Genomic DNA, 19,110 nt, shown 5'->3' on the forward strand with positions numbered 1-19,110 from the left:
GCGCTGTCCGAGGTGCCACGTCACAAGACGAGTAATCTGAGAGCCATGGCACGCCCGGCTCACGTTCTCCCATCTCCTAACTGTTCGGGCTGGATCCCCCAACTCATGCTGAGTGACAGCTGAGAAGGGACATTTTCTTGTTCTGACACTAATGAGACAACTCGGTTCCATCATCAAGTGTGACGACGGCCGTAGCTATCGAGTCAAGGTACTCCAATAAAAAGATCCATAGACATGGATACGGGATTTTATCAAACTCTTATAGCAGCACTGTGATGATTTAGTTTTCCTTTTCTAATCTGATAAGGTAGTAAGTGACATATGAATAGCGCCCTCAAGGTTACATTCTCACCTTATTTTGCATGGAAGATGCCTGCCCCACATTCTCCACACGACAACCCGGGGTTGGGGTCGGGGGGAGCTGAAGATACCCACGGGGGGTGGAGGCTGAACTTTAAACTTTTTATACCTAAAATGTTCTACAGTGAGTATGCGTTACTTTGGCAATTAAAAAAAGAAGGAAATGGGAACTCCCTGGCAGTCCAGTGGTTAGGATTTGGTGCTCTCCCTGCCAAAGGCCCGGGTTCGATCCCTGGTCTGGTCGGGGAACTAAGATCCCGCAAGCCACGTGGCACGGCCAAAAAAAAGGAAAAAAGGTAAGCAAAGGAAGGAACTGGAAGGAAAAACTAAGAAAGCTGCCGACACTGTAACGTGTGCACTGCCTGCTGCGCTCGGCCTGCTCCTCTGTCAACGAGAAAGCGCCCGCGCGAGGCTGGGGGCCGAGGCCGCGCCCACCTGCTCGTCGCTCCTGTGGTAGTCGCCGTCCTCCTCCTGCTTCTCCTCGGCCGCTTCTTTGTTCGAACTGTCATCCGCTTTGGTTTCTCCTTTTAGCAAAAACAGAAAATACCGGGTCATGAATCCAAAGTGTTAAACCATTGTTTTTTAACTCTACCGTACACTCGAACGCTACAAAAACCCACGGTATTAAGAGTTTGCACACGTGAGAGTCGGGGGAGCGCTGCTCTCCACGGTGCTTTACGTGCTGCGCCCTCGGGGCCAGCGGCACGTGCCCGGGCAGAGGCGCCCCGCCAGCCCAGCACCACCGACGCCTCGCGCCTCAACTACGCCAGGCAGCGAGCCATCCCCGAACTCTCACTGTTCCAGCACGGCTGTAAACGTTAAGACCCCACCTAGGGAAAGGCGGGATTCCTGGCTCCCTAGCTGCCTCTTGGCCTCGCCTCCCCGGGGGCCCCGAGCTCACACAGTCTGCAGCCCCCGCGTCCCCAGGCCGACAGCCAAGCCTCTCCCTCCTGCTCACGTTGTTAGAAATGCACACGGCGGACTAAAGGGGCTTCGGAATCTGTGTGGTCCACGGCGTCAAAGATTCAAATAAGTTGTTATGATATGTACAGATTCTAAAGCACCATTAATTTTACGTCAAAGCCAAAGTGGAGTTTGGCCATTCTGCAAGAAAACAGACAAAGCCGGGAGAAGAGCCCTGGGAGGCCGGCCGTCCGCATGCCCGTGCTCCCTCCACACCCCACCTCCAGGCACCTTCGGGTACCCCCTCAGGCTTCCTCTCACTGGCCCACCACGTAACCCCTCGGTCAGAGACCACATTTCTCAGCACCACCTGCTACTGTCAGCACCAAGTGACGCTGACACCTGCCCACACCTCTGTCAAGAACCTGTGTGGCGGGAGGGGGGAGTGGGAGGGACACAAGGGGCTCTTAGCAAAAGGTCTAGTAAATAAAACCCAGCTCACTCACCATTTCGATGGGAATCTAGGTGCTGTTTTGCAGAACAGGTCTCCCCCTTGACGTCTCCAGGCACTTCCAGGCCTAATTTGTGGTAGAATTCCCTCTGTTTTCTCATTTCCGCTATTAAAAATTAATACATAATCCTTAATCTTAAGTAGGCAGTGGATCACATTAAAATTCTGCTCACAAATATCACATGAAGAAAACTGAAGGTTTGGATTAAAAGTCTGAAGGCTTCTACTCGTGAGAAAATAACAACTGTGGACTGTGCCCCCTCAAATTTTGGAGCAGCTGCCAGCTGTGGGCCGTGGGCCGCGTCCCGGGTTGGGGCCTGAGCCCCCCGAGTGGAGGTGCTGCTGGTTCTCTGGACGCGCGTTCACAGCCCCGCGGGCCCCCCCCAGGCAGGGCTGCCGTCCCCACCCCTGCTGTGGCCGCCCGTAGGCGTGCCCGACGGGGGGAAACCAGTACCCTTGGTGTCTGCGGCTGGTGGTCACAGCTCGCTGAGTCCTGGAGGCACGGAGCCGCCCACCACAGGGGAAGGGTCCCTACTGAACGGGGGCGACGGGCACCACGCGGCCTCCTGCCCTGGCCGTCGGCCTCCAGCCACTGAGTGGGGACAGGGCCGGGCGGCGAGAGGACAGCTGGTGCAGGCTGGACCCTCGCACGTTCCTGGGAAGGGCCGACTCTGTGACACAAGGTAGCTACTGACATACAGCTCACGTGCACGTAACGAAGCAGCGGTCACTGCCCAGCGCCACACGGGACGTAGCAAAGGAAATTTAAACCCAAGCTGCTCAAACCAATAACGTATAAGTCACGCTGTGAAAAATATTTATGTGCAGGTGACCAAGGAAAGCTCAGTGGCACTTTTCGCCTGCACGTCTGTCTCGCATAAACACCGCGAGCTCCGCGAGGGCCGGGAACATGCCTTGGTCACGTCCTGGACCCACACAGACATTCCAAAATATCTGATTGTGCAGCAAAAAACAAAAGTGTGAGGCAGCGGACTCGGACGGAAAGAGGGAGGCCTCTCAGAACTGAACTGATGGGCGCAGGCCAGCCCAGAGCCGGCGGCGTTGGAACCAAAGACGGCGAAACCACGAGTCTGGAAAGTCTGGGATCAGCTTGAAAGCAAACATTTCCCTTAAACAGTCACATAAATGCCGGCAGAGGAATGGAGGTCTGAAACGCACCGCTGGTGGTGGGAGCCCGTTCCTATCTGTCCTTCAGGGAGGGCGGGGTCTGCAGGTAACAGCCCCACTGGTCAACGCAAAGAGGGACTCCTCACCTGACGGGTGACAGGATGCAGCTTCACACACGGGCAGACACTGCACCTGGAACGCAGGGAGGGTCTGTGGCCGCCCCGCGTCAAGCGAGTCTGTCGGCACCTTTTTCCAACAGCATCTGCTCCCTTTGGGTCTCTGGGTCCCGTTTTGGTAATTCTCGCAATATGTCAAACTTTTCCATTATTGTTTTATTTGTTATGGTCTCTGTTATCAGTGATCTTCGATGTTACTACTTTAATTGTTACTTTTATTTTGTATTTTTAATGAAAAGATGTATATTGTTTTTTAGACATAATGCTATTGCACATTTAATAGACCACAGTACAGTGTAAACATAACTTTTTTATATGCACTTTTATATAATTGTGCGATTCACTTTACTGCGATATTCGCTTTACTGCGACGGTCTGAAACTGAACCTGTGGTATTTCCAAGGTCTGCCTGTACCTGGTTTTAATTTCCATTTCTTTAATTTTCACCTATAAGAATGAAAAAGGATTGAAAAATAACAATACTCAATGTCAGATATACAGAGGTGTAGAAATGTCAATTGGGATAACTTTTCAGGAAAGTACCTCGGCATATATATAAAAAATATTTAAAAACTTAACTGCTGACCCAAAAGTCCCTACTGCTAGTAATCTATCCCAAGGAAATAACCAGGTAAGGGCATAAGGAGATAAAACCTTATTTGCAACACTGAAGTATCAGAAACAACCTAAATGCTAAGTGTCTGACAATGTGGGCTGGGCCAATCAGAAGAGCTGACCCCCTGGGGCTTCTCTGGTGGCACAGTGGTTGAGAATCCCCCTCCCCGGGGCTTCCCTGGTGGCGCAGTGGTTGAGAATCCGCCTGCCAATGCAGGGGACGTGGGTTCGAGCCCTGGTCCGGGAGGATCCCACATGCCGCGGAGCAACTAAGCCCGTGCGTCACAACTACTGAGCCTGCACTCTACAGCTCGCAAGCCACAACTACGGAGCCCGAGTACCACAACTACTGAAGCCCGCACACCTAGAGCCCGTGCTCCACAACAAGAGAAGCCACTGCAATGAGAAGCCCCCGCTCGCCACAACTAGAGAAAGCCCACGCACAGCAACGAAGACCCAATGCAGCCAAAATTTAAATAAATAAAATGAAATTTATTAAAAAAAAAAAAAGAAGAGCTGACTCCCCGCCAGCCTCATTCCGTCCCAGCAGACATTTCCAGACAGGGCCACAGAGCCTCAGAACCCTTCTCAACACCACACTGGAGATACCACCACCATCCACTACTGACAGCTGACATGCAAGATAAATCTAACTTATCTGCTACGCTGGGGTAAGAGAGTGGGCCATTTACTCAGTGGATACTTTGCAGCCAATAGGAAAGATGACAGAGATCATATTTATGGATGCGGGGCAGCTCTACAACAAACTGTTATGAGAACATTATAGACAGAACATGACCCCATTTTTGGGTGAAAGTTATGATAGTGGTATGACTAGGACGCCGTGAGTTCCGGGGAGGGAGGAAAGGCTTATAAAAAGTAACACTGCCCTGGGCACATGTATTTCACTGCACCATAAACCTCGGGATCATCACAACAGATGCAGAAGAAGCATCTGATGGAATCCAACATCCACCCGACACACAGCGGCCGCGCCTGATGAAGGGCATGCGGGAGCCTGCAGCTGACCTCAGGCTTGCGGGTCAGAGACTGAACACCTCCCCAGGATCAGGAACAGGAAGGATCCCACATCACAGAGTTCTAGCCCAGGGCTGGCAGACGCTGCTGTGAAGGACAGACAGTAAATATTTGGGGCTCTGTAAGCTAAACATCAAAACTGAGATATTTTATCAGTACTTACATAACAGAAGAGAGAACAGAATTTTTATTGAGGAAACTGAAATAGACATATATTCAATACAATATGTACATAGGCATACATATCGGGTGCATTGCTGCCATTATTATTTTGAACAAACTGTTATCTATTACATAAATGAAGAATAAGAAAATTAAGCGTCTTCGTTTTGCTTTCACTTATTTCTTCTTTGATGCTCTTCCTTTCCTTAGTAGATCTGAGTTTCCGACTTTATCATTTTCCTTCTTTCTAAAAGAACTTCTTTTAACAACATTTCTAGAAGGCAGGTTTACTGGCAACAAATTCTCCCAATTTCTCTTTGTCTGAGAAAGTCTTTATTTCTCCTCACTTCTGGAGGGTAATTTCTCAGGGTACAGAATCCTGGGCTGCTGGTTTTTCTCTCAACACTGTAAATATCTCACTTCACTCTTTGCTTGCATGGTTTCTAAGGAGAGGTCAGATGTAATTCTTATCTCAGTTCCCCTGTAGGTAAAGTGTCCCCCTCCCCCCCCACTCCCTCAGCTCCTTTGGGATTTTTTTCTTTATCTTTGATTTTCTCTAAGTTGAAACCGACATGCCCAGGTGTAGTTTTTCCAGCATTTGTCCTGCTGGGTGTTCTCTGGGCTTCCTGGATCTGTGGTTTGGTGTCTGACATCGATTTGGGGAAATTCTCAGTTAAAATGTTTCAGTATTTCTTCTGTTCTTCTCTGTCTTTTCCTTCTGGATTCCCCATTATGTTACACCTTCTAACCCCACAGGCCTTAGATGTTTTGTTCTGTTCTTTTCAGCCTTTTCTCTTTGCTTTTGGGTTTTCAGGGACTCTGTTGAGATGTCCTCTCACTCAGAGGTTCCTTCCTCAGCCGTGTCCAGTCTAATCAGCCCATCAAAGGCAACCTTCATTTCTGCTGCAGGGCTCTGATCTCTGGCGTTTCTTTTTGGTTCTTCCTTAGGATTTCCACCTCTCTGCTCACATTCCCCATATGTCCTGCATGCTGTCTACTTTATCATTAGAGCCCTCAGCACATTGACCACAGTTGTCTTAAGTCCCGGTCTGATAATTCCAACATCCCTGCCACGTCTGGTTCTGATACGTGTTCTGTCTCTTCAGATTCTGTTTTTTGCCTTTTAGTATGACTCACAGTATTTTTCTTGTTAGCTGGACATGATACTGGGTAAAAGGTACTGCTGTAAATAGGCCTCAGTGCTGTGGTGGTGAGGTGTCGGGGAGGGGACATCCTACAGCCTTGGTGAGGGTTGTCCTTGGTGAGCTTGGGCCTCTCGACTGTGAACTTCGCTTGTGCTTCTCGGGTTTTCCTCCCCACTCGGGTGGGACAAGGTGGCTGGAGTTGGGTCTTTCCTGCCCCCAGGCCAGTTTTGCTCTGATAATAGTCCAGCAGACAACGTTGTGGTAACTGGGTCCCCGGAGGTCAGGTCTTCCTCAGACGTACACGGGGCTCGGGGCACTTCTTTCCCCTCCCCTGCTGGGGGAACCTGGTCGAGTTCCTGGAGGCGAACCTCACAGCGTCGCGAGGCCCGCTGTGACAGCCCCCGGGCAGGTCTCAACTCTTGGACTTGTCCACCAGGAGCCTCAGCGACCCCTCAGTCACAGGTCAGGCTCTCCTGCCCAGGCTCTGCTTCCTGGGCGTTTCCAGTCCCGAGTCTGCGGCAGGCAGCCGTGTGCCCCCACGTCCGTGGTCAGTCCCCCATGTCGGGGGCAGCGGCTGGCCCTGCACCTTCCTCTCTTACAATCTAAGAACTGCTGATTGTTCAGTGCGTTCTGCCTGTTACTTGTCGTTGGGACGAGTGGAGACTTCTAAGCTCCTTACGTGAGGCACCAGAAACGTGAAGTCACCAAGTTAAAAACACAGTAGTAATAACTGAGCATGGAATTTGCAGTGCAGGCCACTAACGAGAAGAACGGACGCCTGTCGGGGCGGGGGGATAACATTTGTTTAGTGGGGTAAAAAGTGAGTGTCGCTTATCGTCAAAATTGACTGCTCATGTTCATCTGTAATGAGATCTTACATATTTCACCTTGAAAATGTCTTTGCACACAGAAATACTGACCTCAGTCCAGAGCAGTCATCACTCAGAAGGCGTTGAGGGAATTCCATTAGATTCTTCTCTTGGGACTTGCCTGTGTTCTGCAGACTGACCACTTCCCAGTGGAGATCAGGTGGATGGCCCTCGACTGCACAGGTATATGGATTCTGAAGCACGGAAGCTGCTTCCCCTGCACCAGGCCCCCGACTCCACCAGGGCTGTTTGCTGGCGCTCAGCAAACAGGTCTGCTGTGAGTCCGGGGGTGGTCTCCGCCCCCCCTGAGCCGCCGACAGCCCGGGGCGTCTGCACGGCAGCTGGATGGGGCTTGTGATTCGAGAGACGTTAGTTGTTGGAAACTTCCCACGTTGTAGGTTTTGCATTTCAGTATTGCTCTACCTTATGACATTAGGCTGGATTCATCAAGAAACATTATCAGGTCTTTAACAAAAGCAAATTTCCAAAGCCATTCGGTTTGACGTTGTTAAAGGTGTTTCTTTTCATTCAGAAAAATTTCAATCTGCCCTTAGCTCAAAAAAAAACCCCCCAAAAAACAAAAAAACACACACACCAAAAAACTACCACTGCCAAGGCATCAAAATATTGTGTGGCTGTGATAAGGAAAGTCGGGATATTCAGGTTTTAATTCTGACAAAAATTCACGCAAACGATTACATCCAAAAGCGTGAATGAATTCCACCGTGGACACCACTGGTTCAGAACATACGAAAGATCCAAGTATTTTCTGCCAAGTATCTACGGATGAGTATCGTGATGAGCTTTCATTTAAAACCTAACGTTTTCACAAGTTTAGTTAATTTGTTCAACCAAGTATTTCCCTGACCCCCACACACGTTCACCAACACGGCTGTAACACATCTCAACAGAGCCCGCTTCAGGTTGTACTGAATTAGCATTTTCTCAACTTCCTGGAAAACCCTCTCTCCTGCGGCTGTGCCCCGTAGACTCTGCGCAGAGGCCCATCCGCCCGTCACATCAAACGCACCCAATAAGCACCGCGCAGACTCGGAGACTCCAGAGCCAGGGAAAAGCCCTCAAACCGCCCGCCTCGCTTCTCAGGGTCGGTGCTGCTCCTAGCTGTCCGCTCCCTGAGCGACGGCTCGCGCAGCGGCTGCTGCCCTCAAACAAGCTCGCTTCCTCCGGACAGACTTCCTCAGCTGCCGCAATCAAACAACATTTAATCAACTTACCATCAGTAAGTGATTTTCCTTGCGTGACCAACAAATGAGCCAATCAGAAACTTACTCTGATTGCAGCCTTATAGGTTATTCTTATTTTTGTGAAGAACTCCTGCTATGATGAGACATTCCATTTTAAATTTTCAATTCTTTCTAAACGTTGCTTTCCCCTGAGTGTTCAGTCTGATGCCTACACGTATCATAACTTTTTATTTTAACACAGATGTAGGGTCACCGCAAGATAAACAGGATGCTTCCCTGGCTGACAGTGACAATCCAAGGACAAAACCATCCACCCGTCACCATGGCTGAAAAGCTGGACGCTTCTCCCCTTGTTCTGACGTGGCGGGTGCTGGTAATGCAGCCTCCACGGCGTCTGTGCCGACGGGGCGGGTCCATCTGCCGCAGATGCTTCCCCCGCCGTCGAGTGTGAGACAAACGTGCGTCCCTGAATGAGCGGGGCTGTGTTCCAGCGAACTATCCATGGATGGTGACATCGCAACGCAAAACTTGCACGTCACAAAATATTCTTCTTCGATTTTTTCCAACTATTTAAAAATGTGGAGACTTCCCTGGTGGTCCAGTGGTTAACAATCCGCCTTCCAATGCAGGGAACACGGGTTCGAGCCCTGGTCCGGGAACTAAGATCCCACATGCCGCAGGGAAACTAAGCCCGCGCTCCGTAACAAAGAGCCCGTGCGTGGCAAAACACAACGAGGACCCAGCACAGTGGGGAAAAAAAAATAAAAGAAAAAAGTGAAAAACACTGTTGGCTCAGGAGCTGCATATGACAGGCAGGGGCTGGATCTGGTCGGTGGCTGGGGTTTGCCGGTCCTCCTCCGGCCAGCGCGGAGAGGCAAGAGAAAGAAATGCAGATGCAGATGCTTGGCGGAGCAACCCTACTTCCAGAATAAAGCCCACAGACATACTCACCCACGTCCACAAAGTTTGTAAGAGAACGTTCACTGCGCCCCCTCCCCTAGGTTAAAGCAAAAGATGAGACCCACATGAGTGTCAGTCAGGAGAGGACCCTGGACGAACAGGAGGAACCCCAGCAGCCACGGTCGAGACCCTGGAGAGGAGCAGCTGCGGCCGAGCAAGGGGGTGTGACACACAAAATAGGTCACTGCATAAAGTTTACAGATAAAGACGCTGCCTCGGGGAAAACAGGCTTTTTTAAATTATAAAAACAAAAAGAAACAACAAACAACTGAAAAACTCATTTTCCACCTAAAAGGCTTCATCTACAAGGGAAAAGAAAAATAGTCTACCGGCCACCTGCGGGATCCAGAAAGCCAAGCCGCTTTTTATTTCCCAAAATTCGTGAGAGGACAGATGCCAGAAGTGAAGCCCGCTGCCACGGGGTGGGGCAGCTCGAAGGGGCTGCAGAGCGCAGAGCAGGAGGGCGTCCTCCAGACACCGCCAGGCCCCCAGGGTCACTGCTCTGTCTCAGCACCACACGTCATGGTGAAATGTGCTCTAGATTCTCTGGAGGACCAGGAAGAGGGCCCATCTGAGAAATCAGCTTTACAACACTGGCACAAAACCAGAGAAACTGCAGACAGCCCACCTTCAGAAAACAGCCCGCTGCTACGGACTTGGACACTACAGTGATCTTTTAAAGAGCAACGAAGGACTGAAAGTCTGAGAAAACAGGGGAATGGATTATTTGCCTACCCAGAAAATACCCTGGACTGAGGGCAGAGCTCAGGCTGCCTTGGGCATTAGTGTGAACTTGGGGAATTCTGGACTCTCTCCAATTCTTCCACTTCAGGGCGGTGTTCACGGCTCCACGCTGCCTGTGGAGAGGACGAGGGGACGCATGCACAGGACAGACTCGGCAGGGGTCAGCAGTCTTACACCTGCCCTCTCCCCTCACAAGCCAGAGCTCCACTAAGAACGCGTCACCGTGCTCCCCACGCGCCGACTGCTGGCCTGAGACACCACCGCCCCCAGGGGTGAGCCCAGACCCTGCAGACCGGCTCTAGGGAGCCAAGGGGCCAGTGCCCGCCAGCCACAGATCGGGGAGGCTTTGAACTTCAAAAAGGACAGTAAGTGCAATAACGTGAGAACAACAGACGCTCAAAGCCATCTGATCGTGACCGGAGGGGCCGGGAGACCAGCTCATTTTCTGTAAACAAATGAAGGAAAACGTCACGCATTTGCTCTGCTGTTCTGTACAGAGTGGATCTCGGGAAACCAAGTCAGGGAGCGCGTCCTGATGGAGGCCTCCCCGCCATCAGTGGAGGCGGGTGATGGAACAGGGGGCGCGGTCTGGGTGCCTCCAGGCCTCACGGGCTCTGCGGGGCCTGGCTGCCAGGACCGCATCTGCGAGAGCCCCGTCCGGACCGAGGGACACTGGAAGGTGCCAGAGTCCGACGGGGCCTCTTGGTCCCACCCACACACAGGAACGTGGAGACAGGCGGGGCGGTGGGGGGGGGGCCTGCGTGGACCCTGGACCAACTAAACCCCGAGAGACGGGAACGCCTCACCCACTAGTACCTGACGCTAATAAGGAATCAGCACTGTCGTCTCGGTTTACAAAGGTGCTGTAGCTCCGTGTTTTAAGAAAAATCCTTCTCTTTGGGGAACAAATGGCAACGTTTCCAGATGAAACAACAGGAAGGGTGGGGGAAGGAGAGGAACAGGTTTCACCACAAGCTGACAACTCCTGACTCTGGATCATAAATACATCGAGTTCTTTATGAGATCTTGACTTTTGTACGCTGAAAATATCCTATAATGATTTTTAACGGTGTCAGCATTTTATTTTCCTGCGTTCTTTGCCTTTCCCCAGCACTAGAAAACCCTTCAAATATGCAAATATGATTCTTTTTATCTACATTTACTCGAGAAATTTAAACTCTTCTTTTATGAATGAATTCTATGAACAATGAAAGAAGACTTTAACAATATCACTCCCTAGGTTGTGTCTTAAAGATCAGACGTGACATCCACTGACCTAACAGAATAAGCCTGTACTTGAAATTATAACCCTCTTGTGAAACACAACAGTGAGAAAACACTGCCCAAATGAATTGCTAACGTATCTTATCTTTGAAAGAAAGTTGTGCCTAGGTTTTATCAGCTGGCACTGCTTCACCAGCCACTGCCCACACTGAACAGATTTCTGAGGCCTGTGTCCCCACCACCCCCCCCCACCCGCAATCACTGCCCCTCAACAAGGGCAGGACAGTCTCAGTGTTCAGAATTGCAGAAAAGTTTTAAAAAGAACAGCCGTTTCCACTTTCAGGATATTTGTACCACACGATATTTCTTCTCAACTCTCACAGATTTGACTTCAACTGCAGTTAAACTTTACTGACACAGAGTTCCTGGCTTCACCTCCGGGCGGCACGAGTGAGAGGTCACCCTGCACCTCCTGAGCGAAGCGGGAGGTGTGAGTGACGATGGATGAAACCGGCCAGCACATGGCCGTGAGCTCAGAGCAGGGTCGAGCGAGACGTCCAAAGCCAGGACCCCGGAGAGAAAAGCCCCTCAAAGGCCGTGCTGCGGACGCAGGGGTCCAGGTGGATGTTCTGACACTTACCTTCTTGGAGGCCTGGGACCAATTTGTAAACAATATCTTGCATGGTTCTGTCATGACTGGCAAAAAGAACAGAACAGGTGGGTTAGCCAGAAGCATCAATTCTCTAATTCTCGAACGTTTTCCATTTAACGATAATAAGCTCCACAATCACAAATTTGGAGTTTTGGTTGAATTTTGCTTCTAGTTTGCACTTCAAAACAAGTCTGTGCTAGCAAAAGTTGACATATGGCCGGAAGGAACCCGTTGCTGAATTTGGGCTCTAGATGCTTGTGAACATTTCAGATGAGGAGGAGGACACAGGCAAGGTCCTTCGGTGACCAGCTCCCTCTGCCCCTGGGCTTCTCAAGTCCTAACAGGTATCAGGCAGCCTGGGCTGTGCCAGACCAAAGGGAGTTTCTCACACTTTCCTGACCAGGGTCCGCGACAAGAACTACCTTTCACACTCCCATGTACGTGAACGTGTGGCGCGCGCGCACACACAGAAGCATAAAACACAGCTGGCCTCCAGCAGGCACGACACCCTCCGTATTTCCTACTAAAGCCACCAGCTTCTTAGAAAGCTCGTCCGACCCACAAGGACAGGACGCTGGGTAGAACCGCTGCCACACGGCTTGACATCCGGGCCGGCTGGTTCCTCGCTCTTAACCAGAGAGCGGCCTCTCCCGCCCACGACACACCTCAACTCGGGGGTGAAAGTGCAGCCGGCCCCCTCCTTCAGCCCCGCCCCTCCTGGCAGGGCCCCCACCTGCCCCGGGCCCCAGGCCAGCGCCTCGGCGGAACGGCACCGACGGGGCGGGCCGGCCGAGCTGAGCGGGGCCTGAGGCGGCGCCGCTTACCCGATGTACTGCAGAGGGTGGCTCTGGTGGATGACGATCCTGCACGTGGGGCACGTGTTGTTCTCCTCCAGGTACTTCACCAGGCAGCTCCGGCAGACTGCAGGGAGCGCGCACGTCAGGGGGATATGCGCGCGCGCGTCAGAGGGGACGGGAGCGCGCACGGCAGGGAGCGCGTCGCAGGGGTCTCCGCTCCTCCCGGCGGGGCTCCCCGAGGCCACGACGGGACACTGGTGACAGGCCCGCCGCCCGGGTCCACCACCACGGAGCGCGTCAGCTGCCCCTGGACAGAGCTGAGGCCCAGAAACAGGAGGGGAAACGGGAGGAGCAGCTGAGGGGGCCGCAGACGCGCCTTCTCGTCCTGTCACAGGGGCTCCGCCACAGGGGCGAATAGTTACATTCTAGAAGTTAGCCTGAAAGATCACCGGAATTTCTTTGTACGACAAAATTAGATAAAATTCGCTGAATATAACATAAAATACTGCCAGCCAATATCTAAAAATACAATTAACTTTAAAATAAAAATTCTATCAAAACTGGCAAATATTTTATTTTCTAAACTGAAAAATACAGGATCAAAACTCGTCAGTGTTAGAGGATTCGCTGTACTTTAGGAAGTGCGCCTCGGCATCCTGGGCCGGCCTCACAAGAGGACCCAGCCTCCAGGTGAAGGCTGCAGCCTGCTGGCAGGGGCAGGGGCGGCGGGGCGTAAAGAAAGGCGCGCCCAGCTCAGCGCCAACCCGGAGTCCAGACCTCCCGACAGGCCACTGGCCCGAGGGGCAGACGAGCAGACTTCTCTGTCTACAGAGTTTAAGGAAATCATTTGCAACCGGCAAAAATAAGCATTTCTGCCCCCTAGAAGCGAATATTCTGTCATACCACACGTCATGGTTTAGTTGTTATATCGAAATACCTAAATTTTCCTGTTTTTATTTGGCTTTCTTAAATGACATCTCTACTGAAATTACCCAGTGTTTTGACTTCAGACAATTTTTCTCATTTATCTTCAAGATCTCCTTTATTCCTGCTGCCGTGTCCTGCCCTGTACTTGAGCTAAAAGCTTTTGGTCAAAAAAGCCCAAGTATTAAAGAGCACACAGAATATTCCGCACATACATGTGTGCAGATGCTTGGTCAGACACCGCCCCCCCCCCCCCACCACGGCTGTCTAAGGCCACGTTCTAGAATATTCCACACATGTGTGCAGTCACCGCCCCCCCCCCACCCCCGGCTAAGGCCACATTCTAGACTATTCCGCACATACACGTGTGCAGACACTCGGTCACCGTGGTCGCGTCGATGAGATACCCGCTGCATAGGCGGCAGGTGATGTGGGCGTTTATGTCCCAGAGTTTAATCTTTCTGGTCAACATCTTTGGCTTCTGCAAGAAAAAAACACGTATTAACTAATACATGAAATGGTGTGATGTGTCATCAAAGGTTCGGGTTCAGCGGAAATCGAGCTACAGTCTGTGTGTCCAGGAGGAGCTCAGCGTGAGCAGGGCTGAGGCCAGGTCCCCGCCCTGCGGCCCTGCTTCCACCACGAGACAGGCAACCACCCAGCCGCCCCGGGAGGACTGGATCATCCTGCCCCCAGGGCAGCACTGGGCCGCAGACGTGCTGCCGCTTCTCCCCCTTCCGGGCGCCCGGGCCCTCTCTTCCTGCCCAGAACCCCGCGAGGCCGGCTGGCGAGGTGGCGCAAAGCAGGGGAGGTTTGTGGAGCAGCGGGAGGAGAGGCCAGGGGGCAGGCGGGCCGAGCTGAGTCTGGGTCCGGGCAGAAGAAAACGTGGTCTCTCTGGAGCTCTGGTTCCTCCGTAAAGCTGACCACACGGGAGCAGCTAAGGCCCCCCCACCCTGGGAAGCACAGCCCACAACACGGCATCGTAAAAGTCCAAGCGTCTGTGCACTGAAGTGTGGACGCGTCGTCTCTGCCGCGGTGGGCGGGTGCCCTCCAGAGCTGTGGTGGCTCTGACTGGCTCTCCTGCCAGACCGCAGGCGCACGAGGGCAGGGTCTTGTCATCTGACCTAATACAATGCTGTGCAGCAGGGGAAACAGTCCCCAAGGTACCACGTCCTACCCAAAACCTGTGTGTCACCTCACATGGCAAAAGGCCCCTGAGGCGGGAGATGGCCCTGGAAGCCCCAGGGGGACCTCGGGTCACCGGAGGGCCCTTACGAGGGAGCAGGAGGCTCGCAGGCGACAGAAGCTGCCTGTGGGCTGGGAACGGGGGGGCGCTTCTGGGGGATGGAAGGAGCCTCTCCGGGAGGAGCAGCCCTGCCCACACCTGGACTTCAGCCCCGTGAGACCCGTTCTGGACTCTGGCCTGCAGCGCTGGCAGGTGAGACGCCCATGTGGCTGCAGCCGCTAGATTGCTGGGGACTCCCTGCAGTACAAGCAGGAGGCTCGCCGGATGCTGACGCCCTGCAGGGTCCCGGAATTTTCAAGACAAGCGTCACTAAGAGCACTCCGCAGAGAGAGACAGAAACACGCTCCGGGAGATGGAGGGGCTCCGCATCCGCGGGGGCGGCAGGCCGGACAGTGCCGCCTCGCCCAGCGGCCACAGCGCACGTGGCGCACGGGCTCCCGCGGCTCAACACTGTTTGAGGGAAGGCAGAGGGAAGGAGACGGCTGGGTGGGCGGACAGGCCGAGCGGGACCCGGAGGGGCGGGGCCCCCTGGAGACTAAATCGTCAGCTGCGCTGAAACCCAGCAGAATCGCGTGTCAGCGCAGGTGACGCAACCAGCAAGGCTGCCAGGCTCAGCTCACCTATAACACGGGAGAGCCTCTAAACCAGCAAGAACGCCCTACGACTTTCATAGAAAGTAAGACGTGAGGCAGACACTCGTGGTTCGCACCCAAGTCTCTCCTCTCCCCTCGGTCACAGGCGTGAGCCAACACGTGGTCCCCGCGAGAGACACTTCTCCCTTGGCCCCTGCAGTGGGTTCTGAGCTGTCAGGAGAGACTAAAAGGGGTGGTTCTCACAGGGGCTCCACGGGCCAACCCACGGGAAACGAGCCCACGTCTGCAAGGCCCACTCGCTCTGGTGTCATGGTCACCACGTGCTGTGCCAGGCCCGGCCTGACCACTCGGACCCACTAGGACCGGCTCCGTGAAGAAGGGCCCACACGCCTCGTGGAGCAGGAAGTAATGGGAAATAACCTACAAGAAGAGAAACCCTAGTCATTCCCAAGGGAAGCAAGGCAGAGACGGGAGAGAGCTGACCGGGCAACGTCCCCGCTGGACGCCGAGGCCCAGGCTGTGCCGTCCACCACCGGCCCGACCGAGCCCAGCACTGTGCCCTCGGCTCACTGGGCGCTGTTTACACACTGGACATGTTCACACACGTCACCAACCCAACAGCCAGACCAAAACCAAAACCAGCTCCGAAGTCACACAGACCAGGGGTTGGGGTCAGTGTGAACTCATGTTTAGTGGCAACCAGGCAAAACAGACACACAGATGTGTCTGCACACGAGTGTGGACTCACCCACTCACTCCCAGCTCTGTCTGCTGGGAGCGCCCGGGAGTGACCACTCCGGGGCAGCCCTAGGACCCGGCGTGTCCACACCACGTCTGCCGCAAGGGGCCAGTGCTGCCTGGACACGCAGCCAGCTCCGGGCTGGGCAAGGAGCATAGCAGGACCTGGGGTCCCCCTGTGCTCAGACAGGGGACATCTACCATCACTGCTTACTACAGCAGGATAACACAGAAGCCCATGAGGCTACACAGACAGACAGACAAGGGACACCCTTCCTCACAGAATGTGAGCTGATGAACGGAAGGAGGGCTGCAAGGTCATCACCCAAGGACAACTGCAGTGACCACTCGCTTAGGAATCCTCGGTAGGTGGTCAGCAGCAGCGAGACTTCGCCAAGGAAGTGAAGGTTCATAAAGGCTCCAAGCGTCTCCCCACCAAACACTCATCAGCCCCAAGGGAGGGCGGGACCCTCGGGGGAGAAACCCCTAGAGGTCCCCGACTGGGTGACCAGGTGACACCCAGGTAAGGACCGGCCAGCCGTCACGTGGAGAAGGACACAGCACCCCTGGCAGGACTCCTGCCAGAGGGCCCCCCACCCCGAGTCCCCAGGGGAGAGGTCACTCTGCAATGCCATCAGGGTCGTAAAAGCTAAGGCCAGACAGGGGGCCAGGCTGTCCAGGCGCAGCGCCCGCCAAGGGGCCTGGGCAGCCAGCTCTGCCCACACGGGGCCTCCATGCCGGCCTCAGGCGCACAAGCAGCTGCCGTCGCGAGAGGCCAACGCTCACGGTCACCACCGCCGCGGCACGGTCCCCAGGCTGCCCTGCACAGTACCCGACACCCAACACCAGACACCAGGTGGGCGCCCATCCGGACAGAGAAGGAGGGTGGCTCGAGGCTCTGGGTCCTGTGCTCCCCCGCCAACTGCGGGGCCCAGGCGGCAGCTGGGACACTTCCTGGGACAGCAGGCCCGCCCGGAGAAGGCCGCGTCTCCCACCTCCTCGCGAGGCTGTCTGTCCCCTCCTGCTGCCTCTGCATCGGACGCTTCCGGCTACGGGTGCGACGCGGTCACTCCTCGTCCGCCGTGCCCTCTGCGCTCTGGCTCGTCACGTCTGTGCCTGCCTTGTGTCTCTCGCTGTCTTTCCATTTTCTAGCACAGAAACGGCACCTGCTATTCAATTTCATGTCATTTATGTGATGCACACAGCCCTGTAATTACAGTTTTGCTAGAAGTTTTAGATGAGTCCCACGTAGCAAACAGTGGAACAGAGTTGATCAGAAATGTTAATCAAGAGAAAACTTGAGTATATATAAATAATTGTGCCCTAATCTGCTCGGGAGCTGCCACACATTAAATTTTAAAGGAGTTACAAGGCACTGACTTTTTCTATGGCTACAACAGACTCATAAGGTGTAATTCATGGTAAATTTAATCAATCCACATGCACTGAAAAAAGAGGAAGATCAAAGTTTACACTGCATTTACCTGTACACACAGCCGGATCGTCCGCTACATTTTTGAAGCCTGTGGAGACACACGGGACGAGGCGTCACCCACACGTGCCGTCCACACAGAGCCTGGCTCCCCGGACCAGCAGCTTCGGCTGCTCAGGCAAACGGTCTCTTCCTTTACCTGCTTAAAACAACCAAAAGAAAAACAAGCCTGGTTGACAGTAAGGCACGGACCACGGAGACATGGGCAGGTCTTGGTGGCAGCCTGGTGGCACTGAGGCCCAGGGGCTGCTGGGAGGTGGGGGCATGCAGGGGCTGCACCACGTGCTTTGGGGACCAAGAAGGCAGGTCAAGGGCCCAGGAAAGCTCCTGGGGAGGCGGTGGGCTTCAGGGTGACCTAGTGGGAGGCTGGGTGGGCCTCAGGGACGCCGGGGAGAGCGAACCGTGTTATTTAATTTCTGTGATGCTTTTCGCATCTCACGCCCTGTGAAGCTGTCCCCCGGGCCGCTCACTCAGTGACCCGAAATGAGGACGCCCACAGGCTCGAGCCGGGCTCTGGGCCACCACGGACAACAGACAGACCAGCGCGTGGGGGTGGAGCAGGCCCATGCAGGCTTGCGTGGGGCCTTGGGGCCTCAGCCAGGTGCGCACAGGCGAGCACAGGTGCGGGGCTAGGAGGAGCGGCAGGCCAGCCAAGGGGCAGCGGAAGGGCGGCAGTGAATCGGTAGCACAAGGCCCCTGGAAGGACCTGGCCTCAGCTCGGGGCAACGGGAGCTGCGGGACCAGAGAGCCCAGTTGCTCTCGGAGCTCTGAGGGGTGGGGTGGCTGGGCGTCCAGAACCTCGGTGGACCCCCCCCTCGTCTGCCCGTGCTCCCTCTCCTCATGGAAGCCCAAGGTCTCCCCACCCATCAGGGGGGCAAGGGGGCAGGGCCCGGGGGCTGCTCCCTTCTGAAAAGCAGGGGTGGAAAGCGCCAGGGCCCCGATACCACGAGAGGCACCTGTGGCTTAACAACAGTGGTTAAATGCCACCTGGAGACAAGGGGCCTGATACTCAAGTGATTCATATCACACCCAACTTATATCACTTTTACTCTCCAAGTTTTCCCACAATTGCATGTTTTAGTAACTAGTCTTTAAAGCTCAATTAACTTTTACAAGAAAAAGGAAGAAAGGGAGGGAGGAAGTGGGTCAGTTATTCAGGGAGATTAAAAGGCACTTGCAAGAGAACAAAGAGGAGCCCCGAACGTGGGTGTAGACCAGACCCCTGTGAGGGTGGAAACTGCTCCATCTACCGTCCACACAGCGGCCACTGAGCCCCTGAACTCTGGCCAAGTCTGAATGCAGCACCTCAGTGTACGCAGTTTGATTTAATCTCGGTGTGGCCAGCTACACAGTTATAGATGCTTGACATGAGTTCTTAGACATCAGTGAACAAAAAAGACACAACTCCCTAGAGCCCACATTCTCATGGAGGAAGACAGACAGTAAGTAATAAATGCCACGAACAGGTACATTATTTAGATGTCAAAGGTGACAAACACGACAAACCAGAGCAGGGAGAGGGGGTCGGGAAAACAGGGTGGTCGGGAACATTTCACTGAGAAGGTGACATCTGAGTAATAATATAATATTATGAACAACTTTATGCCAATCGAGTTGAAAGTTCATAA

The 19,110-nt window shown here is 53.8% G+C and overlaps 1 protein-coding gene across 7 annotated transcripts in view; it reads right to left on the reverse strand.

Moving 5' to 3' along the window:
* PCGF3 (polycomb group ring finger 3) overlaps positions 1-19,110 on the reverse strand; it is a 55,108-nt gene that overhangs the window by 22,313 nt on the left and 13,685 nt on the right. For 2 of the 7 annotated variants that reach the window (XM_036852930.1, XM_036852936.1), the window contains exons 2-8: positions 17,475-17,621; positions 16,986-17,138; positions 13,777-13,894; positions 12,517-12,613; positions 11,681-11,736; positions 1,770-1,880; positions 796-884 (exon numbers count right to left, since the gene is read on the reverse strand). In XM_036852930.1, the coding sequence (XP_036708825.1) occupies positions 796-884; positions 1,770-1,880; positions 11,681-11,736; positions 12,517-12,613; positions 13,777-13,885 (462 nt within the window). In that variant the 5' untranslated portion in view covers positions 13,886-13,894; positions 16,986-17,138; positions 17,475-17,621. Of the gene's footprint in view, positions 1-795; positions 885-1,769; positions 1,881-11,680; positions 11,737-12,516; positions 12,614-13,776; positions 13,895-16,985; positions 17,160-17,474; positions 17,625-19,110 lie in introns of those variants that run through there. The other 5 variants (XM_036852934.1, XM_036852932.1, XM_036852933.1 and 2 more) reach the window with 5 other exon arrangements.

The sequence above is a fragment of the Balaenoptera musculus genome, chromosome 5, assembly GCF_009873245.2.
Source record: "Balaenoptera musculus isolate JJ_BM4_2016_0621 chromosome 5, mBalMus1.pri.v3, whole genome shotgun sequence".
Taxonomy (NCBI): Eukaryota; Metazoa; Chordata; class Mammalia; order Artiodactyla; family Balaenopteridae; genus Balaenoptera; species Balaenoptera musculus.